Below are 17636 nucleotides of genomic sequence, written 5' to 3' on the forward strand. Positions count from 1 at the left end.
GGAATGGCTTCCCATTCATTCGTATGGTCCTAAAGGCCCATAGGAATGAATGGGAATTGCATGAGCAATTTGCAAGTACCCACTAGATACAAGCAAATTACGCATTCAGTTTCAAAGGTGAAAGTGTAATGCAGCCCGAATGCAACAATACCGGGTTCAAAGGGTTGCGTTCGGTTTTTAGGTTGTGGCCCAAAATTTAGAAATACACTTCATGAATTGATACATTTATGTGTGGTAAAGAGTGGCTTTGTTCCTGGCCTTGGCCATGTCTATAAGCATAGTTGAATGATGTACATTTCAAAGGCCCCTTGTTGATTACCATATATTTTCTTTTTTAGCAGGCTTTGTAGTACATGCTGTCCTGCAAGACAAACTTAATTGTTTATGATCAGAAACATTTTCATCATTCACCTTTTCATCGGATACTTCCTTAGGTGGATAGGTTAATTTAGCCTGCAATTCCACATAACTGGGCTGCGGACCAAACACTTCCAAACCCTTTCAAGAGGAGCCCTGTGAGAAATTGGGTTGTTGGTTGACTGGGGTGTGAGCCCTGGTCAAGCAACAGGCACAATCCCCTGCAGGGTGAGCCACACAAAAGTCAATAAATTAACCTATGCTTAACCCTGGGTAGCTTGGCACAAAAAAATTGTCTGGCTGAACTGAGAGGAAAAGTGTAAAGTATTTATGCAGCGCATTAACAATAAAAAAGTAAAAACACAACACAAGAAAATTCCCACACCATTTTAGAAATAAATTACATTTCAATACATTCTTTTACACCAAAATGACAGAATCCCATTCAGTATAACCACAGTTATGAATTTTTAAAGCTTTTGGTAAAAACTAGCGTCTAAAAGATCAACATGCCAACTTTGGACATCTCGTCACATGTGATCAGGTCATAGTCGGAAAATATGGCAGACCGGGCGGTTTGCGTACAAGAAGTGGTTTGGGCCGGGTCAGCGCATCCCTTCGAACTTAAAAGAAATGATGAGAAAAATATTCTGGGAAGGCAGAGTTCAGTGGGGCAAGGCTGTGGGCAGTGTCCAAGGAGGGTGCGTCGTTGTTGTGGAACCTTGAGTCGAAGCCGCAGTGAAGATTTCTACATTCAGACTTAATCTCTTTTTTGGAAGTCGAAAAACTCCAGTGGGACGAGACAGAAGGCTGTAGCTGAAGACAGTTACAACAGACTGGATACCGTTTGGGCAAAGGTACTCTAAAAAAGATTTGCTGCTTCGGAGAAGAACTTAGCTGGAGAAGCTATGAAGTCAATCTGACAGGCGATGCATTTTGGACGGATAGGCAAGCAGGTTGGTCCTGGTCTCTTCCTGGTTTTCAGAGCAGTTTTTGTCCCAATATTTTTAAGTGCTCAGTTTTGGGATTTGGCCATCTGGGCACTTTTAGCCCCACAACCAAGGGTCCAAGACTAGTGGAACACCACTTGGGGGGTTCAGGACTTAGTCAGACTGGGTCCAGGTGCAGGTTCAAGATGGTTGGAGCCATTTGTGTCCCTGTGGCTCTGAACAGGAGGCTAGCAAATTGGCCCTTGGAGTCACTCTCATAGTCCTGGGTTCAGGTGAAGATGCGGAGGGCTCAGCAGCAGGGCTGGCCTCTGTGGTTTCAAGGCAGGCTCCAGGCAGCAAAGCAGTCCTTTCAGGTACCGCAAAGCAAACTTGCAGAGTGCACAGCAGCAGGCAGTCCTATAGAGAGTCTTTCTGTAGGTTCATGAGTGAACTGAAGAGGTGGTGTCTGAGGTTCTATTTTGTACCCTGGTGCTCTCCTTCTGAAAGGTGGGAGAAGCCTATAGACCGTGTCTGTGAAGTGGATGGAGTTTCTTGCCCCCCTTGCCCTGCCTCAAAGCTGGATGCAGTGCCAATGTGGAGTTGATAAGTATATATAAGGGTACACCCCTAAGATAGGCCCTGGACAGCCAGTGGGTAGGCTGAAGTGTATTAGGAAAATTAGGACACGTTCGTTTAAGTTTTACTGATCATGGTAGTAAAATATACTTCAATTTGTTTTCACTACTGCAAGGCCTTTCTCTCCTATAGGATTGCATTGGGATTGCCTTATTACTGAGTATAAGTGCAATTTCTAATCTGTAAGAGATGGGACCCCCAAATTTGGTGTCTCTGGAATCACAATTTAATAACACAACTTATAGTAAAGTTGGTTTTTAACTTGCGGTTCTGAAAATGCAACTTTTGGAAAGATGGCTTTTTCTTACTGTAACCATCTGGTACCTTTTTCCTGTCTCTGGAATACACGTCAGGGTGGATGACAGCTGGCATCCTGCATCCCCTCTAGGCAGCCATGCAGCAAGGAAGGATAGGTGTGACTGAGTGGCTATCTGCATGCTTTTAGGTCCTGTGACCAGGATGGGAGGGAGGAGCTCACGCTTAAACTTGAAAGGGATGTGTCATATCCCCACACAAATGGTTGCATACCCCCCTGTAGTCAGCCTGGAGCTAGGGCAGGAAAGAAAGGGACTCTGTCCCCTGCACAGCATCTCTTTGAATTCTCCCACACTTCAAAGGCCCAACTGGATATAAGTATTGGACCTCTGACACCACCAAACCAGAACTCATCTGGAACTGAGGACATTCTACCAGGAAGAGAACGGCTGTGCTGCCAGGGGGACTGCCACTTTGATTAACTGCTTTTTGGTGTTGGCCTGCTGCCTGCTGCTTCTTGAAGGAGTGAGAATGACTGGACCTACAGTATACTACAATATTTCACAAAGTAATGGGCTTCCCAGGACACACTAGACACTGGACCTCCGTCTCCACACACCAGAACCAAAGTATCTCCAAAGGTTTGTTGGTTTGTCTCCTGTTTCTGAAGTCTAGGGGGTATCAAAGGCTTCCTTCTTTCACTTGCAATCAGCACCTGGACTCTGTCTGCTCTGAGTCCTGCTCTGCCAGATGGTGCCAATCCAGTCTTGGGCCCTTGGATTTGAGATTTGAGATTTCAGTGCAACATCATCCATGCATCGATGATGTTGCGCTGATCAGAACCAGTGCATTTCCCTCAACACCCAAGCAGTGCCGGTGCAGCACAGACCATGGACACATCGCTGACAGCATGACACATTGACCCCATTTTCCAACATCGCTTATGGTGCATGCATTGCCCACAGTCCAGCAGTTTTATGATGACGCATTACCACGATGTTCATCACATATTGATTTTTGATGCATCCTGGACTTTTTAGCAGGTCGGAACTGATCCACCTCCCTGCTGTGCCCTCTGCACCGCTTCCTGTGGTGTCCATGTACCACTTTCTTATGGGACTCACAGCACCATCCCATGTGGTTCCGGCTGCATAGCTCAATGAAATACCAACAGCAGGCAGTTCTGCACGATGCAGATGTCCTATAGCTGTGCTGAGCAGCTTCCTGCACTGATCAAGCACACCCATGCAAGGTCCCTGTACATCTCACTGCTGTTATGTCCAGGAGTCTTGAGAGCAACACTTTAAGTCGACCGGGTCAAGACGTCTGTCAGTCCGAACAGTAATTAAAAACGAATTTGAAACAGGACCCTATGGGACCCTATACTTATATCCCTAGCTTTACAAGCAAAATCTCGGATTAATTTGCAACAAGGGCAACAAACACCCTTAAGCTCTTCAAATTCAACAGCGCAGTCCCTGTTTATCTTTTGTTTTTAGTTCATTTTACATTTCCTAACATTATTCGATTTTTTCCAGTTGTTGTGCTTCTCAATTTCTTTCAAGCAACATACAACTCTTGCATAGTGCACGCTGATATGCCTCAAAGTGTCTTGGTGAGTTAAGATTGTGGGTGGGTGTTTATGACAGGGCACTATTGTTTGGCACATTGACCAGAAGCTGTCAAGCAAGTCCTGAAGGATTCTTTTTCTGCTCATGTCCTCAATAAAGATGTATTGGATCACTGTGTGCTGAAGCAGCCATGCAAGCATGCAGATTACGCCCCTCCCAAAAACAAATGGCCTGCATTAAGGAAGCCCATAGATCAGCAACTCTGGAAACAATCAATAACTCATTGCCAGTTGTTAATGAAATGATGAATGGAAATTACTACATTTTGCAAAAGCGCACTTGTGTGCAACACTAGTGAACGATGCTTCAGGCTCCACATGATTTAAATACATATAACAGTGGTGCAGGGCCACAAAAAGTAGGGCTGCAATGGCATGGTATTTAACTTACAAATGGGGAGAATATCACAATGAAAACTTAGGGTCATCAGTATGTGCCATTCAAAGGGACTTTCTACTTCAAGCCAATGGTTTCAACAAAGCACCACCCTTTTTTCGTCCACTTCTGTTTTTCGATTGTCATAGGTTTTATATATTTATTTTCATGTCTTCTATATATATACACTGGCAGAGCAGATGAAGTTTGCATGCGCATTATAAAATCCAATTTTGTACTGCTAATCCTAACTACAACCATTTTGTTCGTGGTGGTAACAATGACATGCATATTGATAGATACATGATCAAAGCATGATATCCTCCATTGGGTTTACGGGCAATTTATCATTCTTATTTGTTGAATTATCTTTTTTTTTTTTTTTTTTTTTTGCACAGTGGAATAATTTTCTTTTTACAATAAAGGGGTATATTGATGTACTCCAAAAGTACTTTGGGAGAATCCTGTGACATTTGCAGAAAAATGTTTCTTGATTTTTTCATTGTAGCTGAATTCTAGTCTAAAAGTCTGTTTGGAATCCGCGTTACTTGATTATTAACCCTGAATGTAGCATATCCACTGTGAGTGTTTACATGTCTGTCATAATTATTTCAGGTTCATTGAATTTTATGAAAATGGGAAAATATGCTGACCAAACATTTAATGTGATATAAACTGTAAGGTAACATTATGCCCCTAATTTAAGGACAAGGACTATCTGCAAATGGCATGTTTAAGACTATCTAATGCCTAAATTCTGATGATTTTCCAGCTAAAACACAGTGTTATACTGAATAAGCAGCTACCTAGGTCACTATCATATGAAATCTCTTTATTGATGTCATAACAATAATTTCACTATTGTTGTATTAATCTTGCTTAAAAATGCACCATTTGCCCACTCCTTTTTCAAAAATTTCCCGGACGTGGAAGAACCCTCCTAATGACAGTTGGGCTTGCTCGCTACGCTCGCTTGCCACAGGCTGCTCAGCCTGAACCTTTGTGCCTACCACTTTGAAATGTCACCAGCCACCACTCGAATCAAGCATTGTTTAGAATCATCCTGAGTATATATCGCTGTTTGGAACATGCTTTCATTAGAATTATTGACTTATTGGTTGAGGCACAGCAGTGGTTTCCAGCTAATGGCGGTGTGGCCAGATGTATGAAAACTACATAAGGCTTGAGCTTTCCCTTTAAACAATTGCCCTCTGAAAATGGTTGTAACCCAGCAGTCCAAAGGGGAGAAAACTCCTGAGTGCAATTTAACTATTGGTGGAATAGTGATGTGATTTTGTTTTGGGTGAGCTATACATACTTTTAATTTAAACAGGTGCTTATTTTGTAATGTGGCCATGCAACAAGTTGCAATGAAACTTCCTGCCACAGACCCACAGCTTTTAACCAATTCACATAGAAAAGTAAAGAAAATAAGCCCAAAAAACCAAATCTAAATAAATTATGCCTGGCCCTGTAAAGAAACAAGAAATAATTCCCACTCAACCTATATTTCTTGTATATGTCTATGTCGTACTATATGTTCTGAACAGAAGGACATTAGACAATAGACATACGCCGAACTTCAAGTGGTCTCAGCCCACAACATTTCAATGGCTGAAAGACAATCTCCGTCCCCGTTGTTTTATTGTTTCTTGTATGTGTAGTTGTGCTGAGATGTGGAATGCCTACCTCAGTTTTTTTCTTTTCCGCGTGCAACGCGGATCCGGTCTTGCCTCAGGCCTGTTTTGGGCCCTTTTTTTCTTAATTGTCTTTTCTCTTTTTTTTTTTTTGTCGTCATCACGCAAAGTTTCGAGAAATAAAGTGTTGTAGCAAGGTAACCTCTTAAAGAGAGCTTTTCTTGATGGTCTGTACCTTCTATAGCCCTTCCCCGGCACCAGGATTGTTCTATATCCTACGTAGGGGTATCCTACTGGCTTGTTAAGCATCTCTTCCGCGGTACTCAAAACTATGAATGCGCTTAATCATTGGACTTCAACGGGTCGCCGACTCATAATTTATTACACTCTCTCAGCCCTGTACTGTTCCCAATTATTCCAAAACTTCAATCTTTTGCTATATGGCCCCGCTTTATCCAATTGATTTATTCTAATGACTGAATGTAACCATTTTTCTACTGTAGGGGGAAGGGAATTAACCCACTTTATAATACAGATCTCACGTCTGGCTGCCAAAACCAACAACAATAATAGATTCTTTGCCTATTGCTTAGACTAGATCCCCCAGTATTGTCTAATTTCACCCCAAATAATATCAGTTGGGCACTTACCTGTATTTCTTGATGGAGGACATCAGAGAGGATCTTACCTACATTCTCCCAGTAGGACTGGAGGTGCGGGCACTGCCAAAACATGTGGATGTCATCAACTCTCTCTTCACTGCATTAGAGCAACTCCTTACTCTCCCTTTGTTCATTTTCGACAACCTCTTTAGTGTCCAGTATGCTCTGTGTAGAGTACATAAGAAGTTCTTTTTCAAAGGTGAGGATTTAATCACATCCCCACAGGCAGCTGCAGATACTTGCCATAATTTTGATACATCCTGCGACGGCAGCACCTTCCCTCATATCTCGTTAGGTAAAGTAAATTCCTCTCGTCCTTCATTGATACGCGCCCAGTCCAGTAGGCTACTTCTTTCTTCTCAAATGTCCCTAGGATTTTTGCCTCTATTTCTAAATTTCCTGACCCATCTTTTCCTAGTGTTGTAGCCCAACTTATTAACTGATAGTATTTGAATTTAGACAAACCCCTGTTTGTTAGATCTACAAGACTCTCCCAGTCAACAAGCTTAGGTCCAATTAATATGTGTCCCCATTCCACTATTCCGTTTTCTCTCAGTGGGACTGATAGCGCATCCTTTAGGCATTCAGGTGTGCCAGGCGAATCCCAAATGGTCGCATGATGACAATAATGGGGAATCTTCCACAGACGTCTTATCTGAACCCACAGTCTTATGGCTGCTCCCAAAATTTTTTATTTAATCTTCTTGAAAAATTTTGTGTGGCTGAATTTATATAGAAAGTGGTCCCCTTCTGGGCCTGTCATTGCTTGCATAAAAACTGGAAAGGAGTTGAGTTTTTAAAGAGTAATCTACTGTTCTTAAAATGGAACGCCCTATAGTATTGGAATAGGTCCGGGCTGGCTATCCCTCCATGTTCCTTTTTCCTTCTTAGCTTTATCCATGAGATTCTGGCTCCCTTGGAAGCCCAAATAAAGCTGTTGATTTCACCCTGCATTTTAGCAATCAGATCTTTTTAAAACTCTAGTGGTATCGAGTTAAACAAGTATGTGAATTTGGGCAAGATCATCATCTTGACCAGGTTAGAGCGACCTATAAATGATAAAGGGAGAGACATCCAAGCGTTAAGCAATTTTTTTTACGTCAGATTGGACTTTATTAATGTTTATCTGAACAATCTTCTTAATCTCCCGCACAATTAAGATCCCTAAATATCGTATTTGCAGTTTTTCCAAGGGGTTATTATCCTCTGTGTTCCAGCACATTATCTCAGTCTTTTGATGATTGATTTGGTAGCCTGATAGACTTCCAAACTGCTGTAGTGTTGTTGTTATTTCGGGGAGTGAACCTATCAAGTTATTTGTGTATATCATTAAATCGTCTGCATAAAGTGTGACTTTTTTTCCCCAATTTCTATGACTGAAAGGAGGTATGGATGGATTAGATCTTACGCACAGGCCAGGAGCTCAATATAGAGGTTAAACAATATAGGAGATAACAGGCACCCCTGCCTGGTACCTCTTTCTATGTGTATTCTCTCCGTCAGGGACCCGTTAACCAGCACATATGAAGTTGGGGAGCTATATATAGCTCTATCTGCTCTTGAGAAGTTATTGCCTAGATTATAGGCCTCCAAAGTATCATGTAAAAAACTCCACTTAACCCTATCAAAAGCCTTGGCGGCATCAAAGTAACAACCGATAGGGGGAGATGTTCCTAATTCGCTAAATCTATAGCTCCTATCAATTCATGCTTAAGTTCCTGAATCTGTCTACCCCTTATGAATCCTTTCTGGTCTGTGTGAATTAACTGTCCTGCGCACATTCCTAATCTCTTTGCCAACAACTGTGTGAAGATCTTGTAGTCAAAATTTAACATAGAGATAGGCCTATTGGATTCACAGTATTTAGGGTCTTTTCCTGGTTTTAATATGACACAAATAGTAGCCTCACTCCATGATTTAGGAGGTTTTTGTCCTTTTATAAAAATATCATTGAACAATTTAGTGAGTTCTGGAACCAACACCCCTCTCAATACTCTATAAATTTCATTAGGCAAGACATCGGGCCCAGCAGCCTTAGCGCTTTTCAGACCTTTAACTACCTCGTCAACTTCAGATTCAGTAAATTCTGCATTTAATTTTTCTTTTTTGATCTTCTAAAGGAGCTTGTTTAACCCATTGGCTAAGATATTCTTGAGTTAAGGCCTCACTATTCTTTGTATCGTCTTTATATAGCTCTGAGAAGAAGTCATAGAAAGCTTTTTTAATATCTGCTTCTTCTATAAGTGATCGACTACTATTTGCCTCTTGGATGCTTGAAATCTTGTTTTTATTTAGGTCAGTCTTTGTTTTCCAAGCTAAAAGCTTACCACACCCCTCCCCGTATTGATAATGAGCCAGCTTACTAGCCTCCCACCTCTTCTTAATTCGAGTATCTAATATGTTTACTAGGATGTTGTTTGCCTTAATTAGTTCCCTCCTAGATGTTTCCACTCTTTCAGCTGATGTTTCCTCATTAACATTCTTTTCCCACCTGTGGATTTCCCCCTATTTCCTTCTTGTTTAATTTATTTCTATAGGCCGTTAAGCTGATCATCTTACCTCTAAGTACCACCTTATAGGCCTCCCATCTAATCTGACTGGAAGTCTGTTCCTGATTTAGTTGGAAATATTATGTAGTTTCCTCTCTGAGAACCTCTACTACGTTGTCATCTAGAAGTATTACCTTATCTAGAGTCCACCTTGGCTGGGTCTGGTGATTACGAAGCTCAATCTCCAATAATACTGCAGAGTGATCTGACAGGTGTTCGGGTAGATGTCTGACCTTTTTGCCTTCCCCTAGTATTGAATTGTCAATTAAAAAGTAATCAATTCTGGAGGAATGTCGCAGTTTTTTATTTTTAAATGTAAACAAATGGCTTGTTTTTTCACCCTTATCTCTCCATACGTCTATTAACCCTAGGTCTTCTAAGTAAGTCTTAAATGATCTCCTCATTTTAGGCAGGGTAGGTGTATTTTTTAGAGGACTCCTATCTAGTGCAGGGTCAAGCAGTATGTTAAAATCACCACGAGGATAATGGGCCCGACGTATCTAACAGGTGTGCATAGAGTTCCTGTAGGGCTGAGGGGTCATCGATATTAGGTTCATAATACCCTGCAATCACTAATGGTTTGCCTCCTATGCGAACGTTTCCGGCAGCCCATCTCCCTTTTATATCAGTTTTGTAAGACTCCATAGTTGCTTTTGATGATTTTTTAAATATAATTTTTTTTTATGATTACCCCTTTAACACAGCATGTGTGTTCAGTACAAATATAGAAGTCTACCCAGCGCTGGATTTTCATTATATCCTCCCATTTGGATATCAAGAGATGGGTTTCTTGAAGGATTATTATGTCCCAGTCTTTATGTTTAAGGTACTCTGTAATCCTTTGCCTTCTTGTTCTCACTCTCAAGCCGTTCACATTCCATGAGAGAAATTTAATTCCCATGATTTAAAATAGCAAGTTCACTTTTTCTTTTAACTTGCGCGGTTCTGACCAGATTTTTTTAAAGTGTTTTTCCCCTTATTGCTCCCACACCATGTGTACCATATTTTAAACAGGAACTGTGTCAACCCCAAACTTACCCCTCCCATGGAGTACCCTCCCTTTACTCATTGGCAGGTTTGAATGTAAAATTGCCCATAGGGTAGGGTTCTCGAATAGGCACTACTGACCTGCCAATAGTCTTTTCTCTTGGTGGAACAGTGTGCGAATGCCTTCGGGCTTTAAAACTTGCACGTCATGTGGGCATCGTTTGTCGGCGACGGACCCTTACCTCATTTGTATGTGGTGTTTATGGGAGGATCACGGCACCACTGATTGTGAGGCGTGCCAACACTTGAAGCTGAAGTCACGGCAGGAGCGCCGGATGAAACTACTCCTGACGCGTCCCTCCAGGTCGACTTCCTTCCCTCGATCAGCCTCAGCAGACGGCTTCAGATACGGCCGTGGTCGTCGTTCTCGTCTGTCTCCGATGTCGCGAGAGTGTCGCTCCCCGGTGGGTGTCGCAGTTTGTCCCCAGAGGCTGGTGTTCGGCCTGCCGGGGGCGTGGACTCTCCGTGGGTGATGCAGCCCCACGTGTCGGCATCCTATCCACTGTTTCCCGTGCTGGGGCGTCGAGAGTCCAGTCGGAGACATACGTGGTGGCTTTTCAGGCCTCGCTGGTGTCTCCTCCTCCTTCCCATCCTGGGGCGCCAGCCCAGGTGCCGACTGGTTCGGATCAAGGCTTGGAGGATGTGGTGCTGTTGGGGTGCGGCCCCTTCGGGGGTCCCTCCTTCAGACCACAGTGCCTCTACCTCACCACAAACTCCCGTGGGACTCCCTCTGGTGTTGCGGGAGGTCGCCGGAGCTCGGGCCACATCAACGAGCCCCATCGGCCCTCTGGGCAGGTGAAAGCCTCGTCCACGGCCGAGCTAACTCCGCCACGGCGCTGGTGCCTGCTACTCCGGGCAGTGCCACAGGGGTCAGTTACCCCTTCTCATCCCGCTCTGGGTCGAAGCTAGGTGGGGACCCCCGTCCCCCTCCGGGCCCCTCTTGTTCCTCCCCGCAGGCGGCTGCCTCCTTGGAGGTCGAGTCTGAGGGTGAATCGTCCCTGGTGCCGCCGCATGGGTCCTCCTCCTCCTCCTTCCCCTCCTCAGTGACTGCTGAGTTTGGCTAGTTCTGGGCCTTCTTAGGACGGTTGTTCTGGCTGTGGAATGTGTTTTCTAGCCATTTGAGTCCTCCTTGGGACTTTGGCATTGTTGGCTGCTGGACGGCCCTTTGTTGACTATGTGTGTTTTTGCTGGAGTTGTTACGCAGACTTGGCCCTGAAATTAGGCCTTCTGCTTTGCTTGGGTTGCTTGTCAAGCCTTCCGCGGGGGAGTTTTTCCCCTTGGCCCTTTTTTTTCCTCTGCTGCAGAAGTTCTTCCAAAGAGGGTTCCCGTGTCTTGGGGCTTAACGTACCCTAGGTGGGTTAGTGGTAGCTGTTATATAGCTGAGCTCTGCTGGGGAGTTCTGGTAGCCTTCGGGTGCCTGTTCTCCTTGGCGTTTCTGTATGTTGCTATTGCTTCTTGAAGTCGTGTGCGCGGCCCCTTGTGGTGGTGTGCCCGGGCATTTCCTCTTCTTCCTGCTCCTTTCCTGAGGGCTGGGATGCTTCTGTGTTCTTCTTGCTTCTGGTGGCTTATGGCTATCGGTGCCGTTCTCGCTGGCTGGTTGTCTTCCCTCTAGGTGGGCTTGCCTTCTTTTCCCTTGTTTCCTTGGGCCCTCTAGGCTTCTTATTCTTGTTCCTCTGCCTGTCCTGGCATTGGATGGAAGCTCTGTTGCCTTGGGGGGCAGTGGTGTGCTTCGGCCTTTCAGTCCTTGCCCTTGGTTCCTCTGTTGCGAGTGTACGGGCCTCTTCAGTCTTCCTTCTTCCTCCTTCATCCCTCTTTGGGTTGCTGGTGTTCGACTTGTCGGGGTCCTCTTGCCTGTAAGGGACGAGGTTGCTTCCCTGGTCCTCAGGTCTGGTCCCCTGTGGGACCCTGTGTCCTGTCCAGACTGGTGGGGTCCTTTCGCAGACCCTCCTTCCCTGTGAGTATTGCTAGGGTATCTATTCTACGTGAAGGAATCTGCGGCTAGTAGTCTCTATCAGATGTACGAGTTACTTACCTTCGGTAACGATGTATCTGGTAGAGACGATTCTAGCCCAGATTCCTTCACGGCCCGCCCTTCCTCCCCGTTCTGCAAGGACCCCTGGGGCTGGTCTTCGGTACTCGCCTCACGATGGGGGATATGTCTCCTGTGAGTACCTTCTTTGCTCTTGACGGTGGCTCTGTCTTCTTGCTGTTCATTCCTCCTCTTTGGTTCTTGGAAGATGGGGTTGCGGTGCTCCTGTGCCCCGCTGCTCTGGCTGCTCCAGGTTGGGGAGGTTTTCCTTCAATCTGTACCCTCCCTTCCTCTTGCTGCTAGGGGTCCTGGCCCCTCTGCTAATCTCTGAGTTGGGGTTCTATGGTCGTGCCTTACCCTTGTTCCTTGGGGGGTGGTTGCCCTGTATGCTGGGAGGCTTGGAGGTTGTTGGTTCCTGCCTGTTGGGACTGGCTCCCCTTCCTTGTTTCGGGGTGAGGGTTGTAGGCCTGCGACGTGTCATGACTTTCACGCAGGTTCCTTGTCTCCGGGAATAGGGGGAGGCTGTCTATGTACTGGCAGGGTGGCTGCTCAGGGCTCTGCTCTGTTCTTCCATCTGTCCCTGCCCTTGGACACTGCAGTCTTGCGCTGTTCTTTATGGTGTCTTCCTCTTTTTCTTCTTTATATACTCTTTTGCACACTGTTCCCATGCTCCCACAGTTTTTTGTCTGGTGGCTCTGCATTGTGGTGTGGAAAAGTTCTCTGAAGAACACTGACGTAGGCGCGCCGGGTTGGGGCTTATGTGACCTCGGTGACGTCACGTACATGGACAGCGCTTGGGCGGAGTCGCGTGAGGCCGCCCCGCCCCGACGTGCAGTGATGCTGTGGCAAAAAAATTCTGGAGTCAGTCTTACGCCTGGGGATAATTCTACGTGAAGGAATCTGCCGCTAGAAGCGTCTCTACCAGACATAACATTACCGCAGGTGAGTAACTCGTACATTACCCGACCAACCTGTCTCCTCTGTGATTTTCACAATCATAAGGCCTGTGATCAAAAATTCAAAATTGCTCTTAATTTATCTCCAGATCATCTTACTCCTTCTTTCTCATCGCCACTTCAACCTCTCACATCTGGCCACTATGCAGGGCTTCACCACTACTCATTGCAAATCATGATCAAATTCAAACATAATCAGACCTCGTCTCTTACGAATCTGATATCATTGGAAGCAAGACCTGGATAAAAGGAAACCATCTGAAGCTCAATGCCATCAAGAATGAAATCCTGACCTGGGCAGCTATACCATGTGCATTGACATATTCTTTGTGGCCTGATGAACCGGACCTTCACCTACTCATGAATCTTCAGTTAAATGTCTCAGAGATATATGGACGCTTGACCCAAGCCAACTTCCTGGTCGCATTTCCTTCCAGATTCTGACTGCTCATCCCAATTTTTGTGTTTCCTTTTATTCGATTTTTGTTTACTAGGTTGCAGCCACCACTGCACTAGTGCCCTCACATCTTGCCTATGCCAGTGGTTTTTACCTAAAGAGCACTGGAATATCTCCTGTAAAGACTCCAAAGTGTCCAAAATATTGTGCTGAGCCTGCTACTGCATTTCAGCCTTGCCACCTTGTCATAAAAGTATCTGTATTCCTGTATCTGAGAAAGTCTCCTTCAAAATCCTCTACGTTGCCCATCATGCCCTCTAGGCCAAGCTCCCTTCAAAGAAGACTCTAGAGCTTCCACCCAACAGAAAGCCTGTGCTCAAAGTTTTAGCCTTTGATACACAGGGTTCAACAAGTCTCTACCCAGAGGCTCTTTTGAAACTGTCAAACTATGATATCTCTTCTAGACCTTGTAAGGAATATTGATGGTCACCTTAACTTTCTTTAGACCTTCAAGACATGGTTCTTTCCACATGTGGTTGACCTGCCAGACCTGGACGAAGTGGACGACAGCTATAATTGTATCAGTGGGGTAGTCCTAAAGAGAGCGGACCCTCCAAAATCATTGTTTTGCTAGCCCCAAGCAACCAATGGGAGAGCGAGTAGCAGCTCTCGCATTAGGAAAACAACATCCTGTTATCTTTAAATGAAGCAGTAGGGCAGATAGAAGGGTGGGCGGGATCTATGCCAATGTCCAGTTATCGCCCTTCTTTAAATGTAGCCCTTAGTCTTGAAGAAAAAGTTTTGAAGAAAGGACGAGAAATTAACAGGTATGTTACAGATATTCTAGTCTGTCAGTATATTAGGAAAATGCACATTGGTAATAATGTATTTTCGGGAAATATTGTATGAGGAAATGGAGAAGTCTATATATTTTAAATTGGACACATTAAATGTTATTTATTTTAATTTGAGAGTTTTATAAAGCGCCAAAATGACCCGATGTGTATGAATGGTCACTTGGTGTCTACCCTATATAAAGGTTTGAGCACCCTGAGCTAGTTTGCGCGAGATACGAAGAATATACAAAGAAAGATAAAAACATATGCATGATAAATATTGCTATTAACAGGTGAGTTACATCTTCTCAACGTGATTGAAATGTATCTTTATAAGTAAGACAAATAAAGCAATTTGCTGGCAGCTTTCAGCCATATGCTTTTTAACGTCTGATGCATTCAGTCTAAGTACACAATAAAAAATACAGCACATTATAAGTTGTGACATCTCTGGGGATTGCTAAGTGCTTTTTCAAACAATTGCACACGCGGCCCCTTTTTTACCTAGGTTTCGTAATGCTCTTGGGGCCACATTTGCAATGCTACACACCTGACATGCAGAAAGATTCCAAGATCAGCCTACATATTTGCTACTGGTTCTTAAACGAATATTGTAAAAGCAATTTTATGTTTATGTCCTTTTAGGGAAGGAAAGGAGATGCGCGCCAACCAAGCAAAGATTTCAATGGAAAACAGCAAAGCCATTAGCCAGGATAAGTCCATCAAAAACAAAGCAGAAAGAGAGAGGTGAGTTGAGGTTGTCAAATGAGGAGAATGTGTACTCTATGAAATCTAGCTTGGCAGCACAGACAGAGCGTCTGAGGTTTTACATATTTATACAATGCACATGCTTTGATTCTGTTTATTTGATTGGATATGAAAAAGTTTATCCCATTTTTAATGCAAAAAGGATTTTTACAGCATTACCTCATACACAGCATTCGGGCATTTCGAAATATTTATATCCCTTCCTGTTCTTCAGATCTTAACACATCATTGGCCACATGCATCATGGTTGCCGTTTGCGATTTCTTAATGGCGAAAATTAAGGAATCGCAATTAAGAAATCGCAAAAGGCTATGCATCAAGAAATCGCATTTTTTTTTGTGATTTCTTAAAATTCCTTAATTGCGATTCACAATTTGCGAATCACAATGAAGGAATCCCTTCCCATTGATTCCTATGAATGAATGGGAAGTCATTCTCAATTTGCGATTAGCAATTTGCGAATCGCAAATTGAGAATGCAATTTCAAGGGTGCAGGGGGGGTCCAAAGGACACCCCCCTGCACCCTTGAAATATAACTTTAAGTGCATTTTTCACACACACATGCCCCAAGGGCATGTGTGTGTGTAAAATGAAACTTTCATAAATGCACTTTTGTGCATTTTTGAAAGTTTTCGCAAATTACCATGAAGGTCAACTTCATGGTAATTTACCTCTCCCTATTTGCGAATTCGCAAATTTAAAATGTTCATGCATTGCATTTAAGAAATCGAAAATTGCGATTTCTTAATTGCAATCGCAATTTTAGAAATCGCAACATGATTGCGATTTCTAAAATTGCGAAAAACATGATGCATCCCAATTTTGTCAATTGCATTCGCAAACGGCCAAAAATTGCGATTCGCACCGTTTGCGAATGCAATTGACAATGATGCATGTGCCCGCATGTTTAATAGTGGTGGGGAAGTAGAGGGAAGCCTGCCACCTCAAGGTCCAGCACCTAAAGGATTTCTTTGAAAAGAATTTCTGTGCATCAAACATACATGATGATACCTCGGGATATTCAAGAGTGTGTGGTGGAGTGAAGCGGGAAGCTGATATGCACCTTGGTGTTTTGGGAGGGAAGGATTTGTCTGCCTACTTATTTGTTCTTGGTGAATGTAGTCAGCTACTGCGTTACCTTGGCTAGAAAACTAACAATTTTGGTTTTGGTGACTCCGTTGTGGTGGCAAATGACAAGATAAAAGTAGTTCAGGAGAGTCATGATGGTTGGACGAACAGATACAATTTGAGAGTGGGGAAAGAAAATCAGAAAATTCTTCTTAGGTAGGTACTGCCAATGGACACACAATCTCAAATATACACTGCTTTAAATTGAAGATTGTTAGTGTGGGCATTTGATTAAAGTATGTTTCTTCTCAGGGGAACCAGAAGGCGTGACTTTAACGTGCACTGTATAAGCAATTTAAATATTTGTAGTAAGTAGGCGTGAATGCTGCCAGAAGGCGTGACTTTAACGTGCACTGTATAAGCAATTTAAATATTTGTAGTAAGTAGGCGTGAATGCTGGTAGAGACAGAGTGGCGTGGGTGCAATCCCATACCAATTAATACACAGGACCTAACCATTATGCCCAGTTAAGAAATTGGGGCATACCGTAGAAACTATATAACAGTTCTGTGGGTCTCTTTCCAAATATTACTTTAAAATCGTCCTAAAATAAACTCTCTCTTAACATCACCAACGTATTTCTTCTCCAAATAGGTGTTTTATATCACATACACTTTTCAGTGGTGCAGACGGCTCAGCACTCATAGGTGCAATGATATAAAATACTAAAAATGAAACATATATGCAATCGGGATGTCACAACATTGATATATAGAGCCACAGTATTCTGATTACTATCTTAAATCCATTGGATGTTAGATAATCCCTGTTACAGTGTTGATGTTTCAACCTATCCCCAAGTTAACGCGGGTCTCCTTAAGACATAAACATGCAATCTAGAACAATACCTATAGGGTAGAATGTAGAGAGAGGTTATTTACTTCATGGACCTGACACATGTATCCAGTTTTACCATTAATACATTCTATCATACCTCCTAGCTGTGTGCATCCTTCACATGAGGTGTATCTATTCGTGATAACTCTATAGTAGGCTTCTTGATCTCAGCTAGAGAGAACGGACATGAACGTATCAAAGCTTTTAAAGCATTGTCATTCGTGGCTCTAAACTAAAATAAATACCATTATTTATCAGTCATTATTGAAAGTCATTTGGCGCTTATGAAGCTGGAAATGGAAACCACTTATGGGCAATATGGCAAAATCCAGGCTATTAACAGGCCTATGTTCCATAACCCATATCTAGGTCCCATAATCCTGTAATCCTGTTTCACTTATGGATCTATCAAGCATGTTTTCTTTGTTTCAGTGGCATGATAAGATGCCAAAGGGGGTTATGTAATAGTATCAGACGAAAAAAATATGGTATGTTACAATGCTTTGATTAATGGTAAAACTGGACTTATGTGCCAGGTCCATAAAGCCTCTCTCTATGTTCTACCCCCAAGGTGATGTGCCAGGCAGCATGTTTATGTCCCGGTAAT

The 17636-nt window shown here is 43.5% G+C and overlaps 1 protein-coding gene across 2 annotated transcripts in view; it reads left to right on the top strand.

Annotated features, from left to right (window-relative positions):
* PLCB4 (phospholipase C beta 4) overlaps positions 1-17636 on the top strand; it is a 1076851-nt gene that overhangs the window by 1023204 nt on the left and 36011 nt on the right. For both annotated transcript variants that reach the window (XM_078649526.1, XM_078649527.1), the window contains one exon: positions 14942-15043. In XM_078649526.1, coding sequence (XP_078505652.1) covers positions 14942-15043 — 102 coding nt within the window. The remainder of the gene's footprint in view (positions 1-14941; positions 15044-17636) is intronic.

This window comes from Lissotriton helveticus, chromosome 6 (assembly GCF_964261635.1).
Source record: "Lissotriton helveticus chromosome 6, aLisHel1.1, whole genome shotgun sequence".
In the NCBI taxonomy this organism is placed as follows: domain Eukaryota; kingdom Metazoa; phylum Chordata; class Amphibia; order Caudata; family Salamandridae; genus Lissotriton; species Lissotriton helveticus.